Source organism: Anolis sagrei, chromosome 3, assembly GCF_037176765.1.
Source record: "Anolis sagrei isolate rAnoSag1 chromosome 3, rAnoSag1.mat, whole genome shotgun sequence".
NCBI lineage: Eukaryota > Metazoa > Chordata > Lepidosauria > Squamata > Dactyloidae > Anolis > Anolis sagrei.
This window is the reverse complement of record NC_090023.1, coordinates 28,728,957-28,738,080: the sequence shown is the minus strand read 5'-3', so window position 1 is coordinate 28,738,080 and position 9,124 is coordinate 28,728,957. Positions and strand designations below refer to the sequence as shown.

Genomic DNA, 9,124 nt, shown 5'->3' with positions numbered 1-9,124 from the left:
ACATTGGGAAACTGATTTCTGAATTTCAGTATCATTAATTCCATAGTGAAAAGTAGAGAAAGAAGTGAGTGGTATGTTATGCATCATTGGCTTGCATTGCTTCATATCCTCCTTTCTATGCCTAGCTCTCAGTCTTAAGGGAACCCGGAAGTCGGGCATAAGCAGGCCGTGAGGGACTCTAAATTTAGTCTATGATTCCCGATAGGTGTTCCGTCGGCCCGGCTACTTCCGGGAAAATGGCGGCGGCCGGGCTTGCGGCTTTGGCGGCGGTTGCCAGGGGCTCCGCCAAGCGAGGGGCGGCCGGGCTGAGTGCTCCCCGGGTCCGCAGGCATGGAGCGGGACCTTGGCTGGCCGCTGCTGCCGCCGCCTCCTCCCTCATCGGAGGGGCCGCCTTGTTGGACGCTTCTTTCCGAAGGTGGCGAGGGGGCCCTGGAGGCTTCTTGACTGTCCTGGCTCAGGTAACGCTTCCCCAGCCCTCTCGGGATCGCGAAGGGAGCGGGCGTGCTCTCCTCAGGCACTCTTAGGCCCCATCTACGCTGCCGTGTAATCGAGTTCAGTCACGTCATTCAGATTGAACCACATTGAACTGGATTATGTAACAACAGCATCAACAACTCAAACACATATATAGAGTTGACATATAGTAGCAATAGAATGTCAATCAAATCCCACGATTGAAAGTTGACTGGGACGGTAGGCCTGCCAGAAGAGATCATTTTGACAGCTCATTTAGCTGTCAGAGCTCTTCTGGCAGGTCATTCCATACTGCCACATAATCTAGTTCAATGCAGTTAATCCACATTCAGAAACTAGATCATATAGCAGTGTAGATGGGGCCTTATTCTCTCCAGTTTTTAGGGGTTTGTTGTTGCGCCATTTAATAGTAATACCATAATAATAATAATAATTTATTTGTAACCCGCTCCATCTCCCCTGGGAGACTCAGGGTATTTAATTACTTTATTATTATTTTTATTTTATTTATTTATTTATTATTATTATTATTATCATCATTATTATTATATTTACAGTATTTATATACCGCTTTTCTCACCCCTAGGGGGACTCAAAGCGGTTTACACATAGATAATGGCAAAAATTCGATGCCTTACAACTACAATTGTAAAACCACACATAAATCATATTAAAAACAGTACATTACCAAATATCAAAACAGTTATTAAAACTATAAAAAAAATCTCATATTTTCAAGTCAGGAACGACTTGTGAAACTGCAAGTCGCTTCTGGTGTGAGAGAATTGGCCATCTGTAAGGATGTTGCCCAGGGGACATTGCCCGGATGCTTCGATGTTTTACCATCCTTGTGGGAGGTTTCTCTCATGTCCCCGAATGGGGAGATGGAGCTGACAGAGGGAGCTCATCCACACTTTCCTTGGATTTGAACCTCCAACCAGTCGATCTTCAGTCCTGCCAGCACAGCCCATTGTGTCACCAGGGGCTCTGTCTATATAAAAAAATGTAATGTTTGTTCGTGGAATTAACATAATTTAAAAACCACTGAACGAATAGACACCAAATTTGGACCCAATACACCTTTCAGGCCAACAAATGACCATCACTCTTAAAGACACTGAAAAACGCAGTAAAAGAGACTTAAAAAGCCAAAAAACAAAAATTGTATTACAATGCATGTGCAAAACCACATATATACGTATTCACACATATATACACAGATATGCAGACACAAAACACATATACACAGCATTGCCTGGCAGTGGATGGCTAGTTTAATAATAAATAATAATAAAAGAGGTAAACATTCAATTCCAATAACACAAACACGACAGCCCAATGACCTCATTTGACTATTTAACCAACCCACACCATTTTGTGAACCCCGCTGGCTGTTGTACACTACTGTGGATGTTTTGTTTAGATTTATATTATTATAGAATTTTGTCTGATTACGTGTAGTTTAATTGATTGATGTCAGGTTGAATTTACTGATGTTAGGACTTAATTTGATGTTAGGCTTTAATGTTACTTTTATATGTGTGTGTTTTCTGGGACTTTATGTTAGTATCGTGTGTTTTATGTAGGCACTGAATGTTTGCCATTGTTATGCTGGAATCCGCCCTGAGTCCCCTCGGGGAGATAGGGCAGAATACAAATAAAGTTTTATTATATTACTGTTATTACTGTTAATACTATTATTATTACTCCAGATAAATTCTAAACAATAAATAAGAGCAACCACAGTATAGAAAAGTTAATCCCTAAAAGAATGAAAAATTATCAAAATTAACGTCTTAGATAAACAAAATATGATACATATCCCGTTTCTTACTCCCCTCAGGTGTGAGAAAGGTGGTATATAAATATAGTCAGTAAATAAATAAATTCATCACAAAATATTTATCACATAATTAAACTGGCAGTTAAAAAGCATTAAAACATTGAATGACTTTCGGCAACCAACAGGACTGAGGTAGAATTCCAGTATGTAAACAATAAGATGTATAAAGATGTACTATTCCTCTTCCTCTCTGTAAGCTAAAGTGCATAACTGGATTTTTAAAAACTTCTTAAAAGGAGAGGAGAGAGGGGAGTGTTTTTAATTCTTTAGAGAGGGAGATCCAGAGGTTGGGGGGGGGGGGGCAATCACAAAGAAGGGCCCATCTCTTGTCCCCACCAGTTGCACTTGAGATGGGGTTGGGCTGAGAACAGGGCATCCTCCACTGACCCCAGTGCCCATGTTGGTTTGTTAACAGAGATGTGGTTTTGCAAATAAGCTTTGCCAGAACCTTCAAGTTGTTTTCTCTGGGTGCATCTACACTGTAGACACAATACAGTTAGAAACTACCATGGCTCAATGCTGTGAGATCCTTGGGAGTTGTAGCTTGGTGAGGGACTAGCTTGTAAAACTACAAGCCTCATGATTTCATAACAGTGAGCCATGGCAGTTCAAGTGATGACAAACTGCATTAATTCTACAGTGTAAATGCAGCTGTAGTCCAGTGCTCAAATCACTACACCATAGTGGCTCTAGCAAACAGGAGAGAAAGATACCAGTTCTTTATTTTTGGTGGATGCAGTTCCAGGTCAGGAGAAATGCCCAGCTCTACTAGAGCAGTAGCTTGCAAAATATGACCCCTTGCAGCAACTTGCAAAGTCTCCAGTGGGTCTAATTTATGATGATGATGATGATGATGATTAGTATTATTATTTATTAATTTATATCAAAGCAACTAACAACAAGGTATATAACTTACAGGTCCATTAGGACAAAAAGGAAATAAACATAGCCAATAAGAACAATTAAAACACAACAAGACAATTAAACCATAATAAAACACATTACAGATTAAAATACAACTAGCACTTTAGGTATAGTTAAAACTAAATAAACATAAACAGAAGCCTTTATCTTTCCCATTGCTACTTGTCCATAAGGTATTGCACAGAAAAGGTCAGCCCCAGATGTTATTATGGCGCCTATCACTCTTGTAATAATCTTCATTAAAGGTCTGATTCCAAAGAAAAGTTTTTATCTGGTTCCTGAAAGTTAGTAGGGAGGGGGCCATTCTGATGTCTTTTGGAAGGGAGTTCCAGAGCCGTGGAACAACCACCGAGAAGGCCCTCTTTCTCGTTCCCACCAATCATATTTGCAATGATGGTGGGACTGAGAGAAGGGCCTCTCCTGTTGATCTCAGGGTTCATGCAGGTTCATAGAGGGAGATGTGGTCTTTTAAGTAGACTGGGCCCAAGTTGTCTAGGGCTTTATAAGTTAAGACCAGCACTTTGAATTGTGCCCAGAAGCAGTGCAGTTGTTTTAGTGGGATGAGCATGGGGGTAGTTGTTTTCCTATAAGTGTGAGGCTATTCTGTTCTCCACCATGTGATTCTCACCACCACAAGTGAGGTAGGGTGAAAACGCATTCTCTGTCAAGCTCTGGATGCCACAGATTCTAAAACTGGTGCAAGGCCATCTGGGCTTCAGACCGGTTCCAGGATTTCCTGTGGAAACATCTGTACAGCAAAACTGTTTTCTTCAGTACCTGTTTGAAACTGACCTAGATGGTCAGAGTAGACATTCACATAGAACGTAATGAGACAGACTTCCAGGTAGGCATGTATTATTTATATAGGTATGCCATGAGAGAGACTTCCCTTTTTAGATACAGAAAACATGTTTCATATATATGTGTTAAACGAAGTACCAGGAAAGTACTTGAGCTTTTTCTTATATTTCTTTGTTGGACAGTGCCTGTTCTCATTTGCATTATAGAAGAATATAAATGCCATGAGCTTCTATTATTTGTAAATATCTTGTCTGATCTCTCAGCACAGTATATATTGTTGTTGTTCATTCGTTCAGTCGTCTCCGACTCTTCGTGACCTCATGGACCAGCCCACGCCAGAGCTCCCTGTCAGCCGTCACCACCCCCAGCTCCTTCAAGGTCAGTCCAGCACTTCTATATAAAAATTTAAAAATAAGTATGAAAAAAATCATTTTCTTTTAAAATGATTTTTAAAATTAAAAATCGTTGAGAAGCTTCTCTGCCTGTCCCTGGACTTACAAAGCCACGATTTTGTGGTTGGTGCCTGGATTTACTTCCTGTTTCTTGCCAAAAGCAAGGTAAGATGCCCTACTTCTCCAGGAGCACTGCATCTGTTTTTAGCAACACAACAATAAAAGAGTTGGTAGCATAACACCTAAGAGTCGGGTGATGGGATGTTCATGGTTGGAATTTTAACCATGAGTTGGCGAACAAACCTCAGAAAATCTATTGTTTCTCAAACCAAGCACCTGTCTCTGCTAAATCTAGAATATGCTAAGCATGTATTTCCCTGTGGTTCTTATAAGAATCAGCAAAACATTGTGCATGTTTAAACTATGCTGATCTATATAAATGCCGTGCTGTTAAGACACAGTGATATCCACCTCCAAAACCAATTTTACAACTTTCTTCATTTTCTTTCTGGAATTTTAAAATGCTGTTAAATGTGAGTGTTTCAAATTATAAACAATTTTACTGATGGTTTGCTTTTCTTTATGCTACATCATTCTTTTTTTAGAATTTAGCATGAAGATAAAACAGTGTTCCTTTGATGTCAACTGGCATTTGGTTCCAGGATCCCCTGGGGACACCAAAATCTTATATAAAATGACAAAATCAAGCTCTGCAGTTTGTGGTACTGTTATTATTATTTTGAATATTTTCAACCCATGGATGTAGAATCTACAGACACAAAGGACCAACTGTGAAGCAGACTTCTAAAGTGCTTGAAATAAACTTTCTTATTCTGTGTGGGCATTGTGTAGCAATTAGCACAGTCATTTTTCCAGTATTGAATACTGGACATAGTGATACTGCATAGTTGTGTATCTTTAGCACTGTATTTCCAATGTACTGCAGAAGGCTTAGAGACGACATGCTTCTAGCAAACATCTGTTGCTGCTTTGACTTAATGTTTATTTTCAGGCAACGTGCAATCCTCAGCATTAACTTGCCATTCTTCTGTCATTAACACTGAGATCTTTACTACCGTATAGATACTGAGATATAGGGTGGGATATAAATATTTTAATAAATAAAATAAACAAACTACTGCAATTTGGGTGTCTTGCTTTTAAGGGTTTATTTTTGTGGCCTGCAGCCTTGAACTCAGCCAGGGTTTTTTGGCAGTGTGATTTATTTTGCATTTAATGCTTCTTCTAAGTGTTCTATATGCACTCTTGCTTCTGGATAAGAAAAGGTCAGATGTTCTCAGTTTGCTTTCTAAAGTTTTTAAAAGTACTGTCTCCATCATATTACAAAATCACATGATTCAGAGATGATAGAGCACTTTGGGCAGTGAAAATCCTGCATTTGTCAATTCTAAATCACTTTTATCCATATAAAATATCTAAAATGGGGTGCACCTTAGAACCACAAGTGTTTTTAATATATATAAAGTTTTTTTTTCTGTTGGTAGTACTGAAATGAGTGGGCTTTTTAGAATCAAAGAAATATGGTACAGTTAAAATATTATATTGCAAATGAATTTCAGCTAATATGCAGAACATTATTTTTTTAGTTGTATCTAAGGCCCCTTCCACACTGCTGTATAAAATCCCACATTATTTGCTTTGGTCTGGAATATGTGTGGTCTCAGATAACTCAGTTCAAAGCAGATATAGTGGGATTTTCTGTCTTGATATTCTGGGTTGTATAGCTGTGTGGAAGAGACCTAAGTTACAAGTTCCCAAACAACATTCGGAGCCCTTCCACGCAGCCATATAACCCAAAATATCAGGGCAGACAATCTCACACTATCTGTTTTGAACTGGGGCAGGGAACATGATTAGCATATATTCATAAGATTATTGACTGGAGCCAGATTGTTACAACTATAAAGATGTCTCCTGAAAAGCTGCTATTAAAGCATTTAATTTCAACAGTAAGTTTTCAAAGCAATGTAATAACTGTTGCATTAACCAAATTATTTCTCCCTGTATATTCTATGGCACAAAGCAATATTATGCTTCACAGAACTAGAGAGTATATTTGTGAAGTCTGAACAAGTGCTTGATACACTGCCAACATCTTCCAACTGATTGATGAATGAATTGACATGATGGGAAAGCTCAGATGTTCCATTTGAACCCCATAAAACATCAACCAATGAGAGAAAAGTTCAGAGTTCCCATTTAGTCCACATCATGGGAAATAAAATTCATTATTTTTTTCAAGCCAATTTGCATACGCTGTTGACCAAAATGAACAAAATTCCCAACTATGTGCAAACTATATCATAATGATCTGCGTGCATACCTTGTATTTTCTTATAGTACTATAGCTTTGTTAACATTTTCTTTCTAGGAATTATCTATCATTATCTAGTTATTCATGTGAGCAGTATTCTCCGTTGCAAGCCATGTTCTCTAGTTTTTAAGTACAGTATTTCAGTAGTAATGTTAACACAGATTGTTTCCTTTTAAACTGAAAAGCGGCTGAAATCTTTGTCAAATGTTTGCTTATTGTACATTATAACTGAAGTATGTATTGTTTGCATTTTATCAAAAAGTGTTTAGCAGGTTATTCAAGTTTCAGATAGTCATGGAGTTTGAATAACTTGGTCATAGCTTGCATTACTGATATAGGAAAATTGTGCTAAGCAACCAAAACAGTCAATAATATAGCAAGTATGGAATCTGTAAGGTCATACTGTTAAGTTTAATTTTAGGAATATATTTTACTTTGCACTTGTTTCACAATGTAGTATCACTTACAGCTTTTTGAATGCAAGATATAAATAACATGAATCTTTAACTTTGGAAATACCACACAGTACTCATCATGCTTGATGTTCCTTTCAATCTCTGGTACAAAAATTATTCTACTGTGGTTTGTCACTGATAGGATTTTCTGGTCTTTATCGTTAGTATATTTAAGGGTATTGGTTTTTCTGTCTCTCTGTAGAAATTTATTTGATGTAAATAAATAGTCTATATTACTGCTTCTTAAACTGTGGGTTCCAACCTGAAATGAGGGGCCATTAGCTCAATTTGGCAACAGTAAACATTTTTTAAATTTTGCTTGGTAGCTGTGTTAGACATTTGCATGACTTTGTTGTGCAGTTTTTACAGTGAACTTTGAAGAAGATGCTTCAAATGGACTTCATAAAAAGGAAAATCAACCTATTTAGTAAGCCTTGCAAATGCTGATTCCCTATCAGTAAATGCTTGTTTTAATCCTTATTTTATATACCTGTACACCCAGAGTCATGTAGAAATTTCTCAGGTGAAAAACGGTCATTAGTGTAAAAGTTTAGGAAGCCCTGGTCTATATGGCATGGGTTTGGTAACTTTGGTCATTAATTATTTTGCTCCACATCAAAACAAATTAGTGTTACACCAGGCTATTACTGGGGTACTGGACTAAGTTAATTATGGGCATTCTTAGAGATATCTACCTTGAGACCTGGTATTCTTGAGAGATTTTTTTTTGTATTGTTGAAGGCTTTCATGGCCGGGATCACTGGGTTGTTGTAGGTTTTTCCGGGCTATATGGCCATGTTCTGGAGGCAATTTTTCTCCTGACGTTTTGCCTGCATTTATGGCAAGCATCCTCAGAGGTAGTGAGGTCCTCACTACCTCTGAGGATGCTTGCCATAGATGCAGGTGAAATGTCAGGAGAAAAATTGCCTCCAGAACATGGCCATATAGCCCGGAAAAACCTACAACAACCCAGATTTTTTTTTGTCGTGTCAGGAGCGACCTGAGAAACTGCAAGTCGCTTCTGGTGTGAGAGAATTGGCCGTCTGCAAGGACGTTGCCCAGGGGATGCCCGGATAATTTTATGTTTTATCATCCTTGTGGGAGGCTTCTCTCATATCCCCGCATAAGGAGCTGGAGCTGATAGAGGGAGCTCATCCGCGCTCTCCCCGGATTCAAACCTGCGACCTGTCGGTCTTCAGTCCTGCCAGCACAGGGGTTTAACCCACTGTGCCACCAGGGGCTCCTTCTTGAGAGATGCTATGTGACCATTGTTGATGTTTGTAGTAGTCAGCTGTGTACTGTCAAGTGCAGTCAGTACCCTGTCAATGATTTGGTCCTTTTAGACCGTAATGAGCTGATAGGTGTTGTGTGGGGAATATAGTGATAGAAACATCACTTAAGAAAGAGTTGTGTTTGTTGTATAAACAGGCATTAAGTTCTTGCGTATATCCGCAAATTGTATATATGGTTACAGAGCTCTGTGTGCTCATGATAGAAACATCACTTAAGAAAGAGTTGTGTTTGTTGTATAAACAGGCATTAAGTTCTCATGTATATCCGCAAATTGCATATATGGTTACAGGTCTCTGTGTACTAGTATTGTTAACCGAATTGTCATATGGTGGCTGGACTTACTCTCACAAAACTTTACTTACTTACTTACTTACTTACTTACTTTATATATACCTTGTCTTTCTCCCCATGGGGACAGAATGCAGCTAGAAATCCCACACTTTGGGCATAGTTTTAAAAATGCAATACAAACATTAAAAACAATTAAATAATACAGTGTGGATTAAGGCAAAAAAAAACCTAGATTAAAATACAATAAATAAATACAATAAAATGCATTTTATAACACACAATCCCCCTCCAAATCCCCTCACAACAGTAGTGTGCC

The 9,124-nt window shown here is 38.5% G+C and overlaps 1 protein-coding gene across 1 annotated transcript in view; it reads left to right on the top strand.

Moving 5' to 3' along the window:
* Positions 1–218: 218 nt before the first annotated feature.
* MICU2 (mitochondrial calcium uptake 2) overlaps positions 219–9,124 on the top strand; it is a 96,980-nt gene continuing 88,074 nt past the window's right edge. The window contains exon 1 of the mRNA XM_060770942.2: positions 219–458. Within this exon, the coding sequence (XP_060626925.2) occupies positions 237–458 (222 nt within the window). The 5' untranslated portion in view covers positions 219–236. The remainder of the gene's footprint in view (positions 459–9,124) is intronic.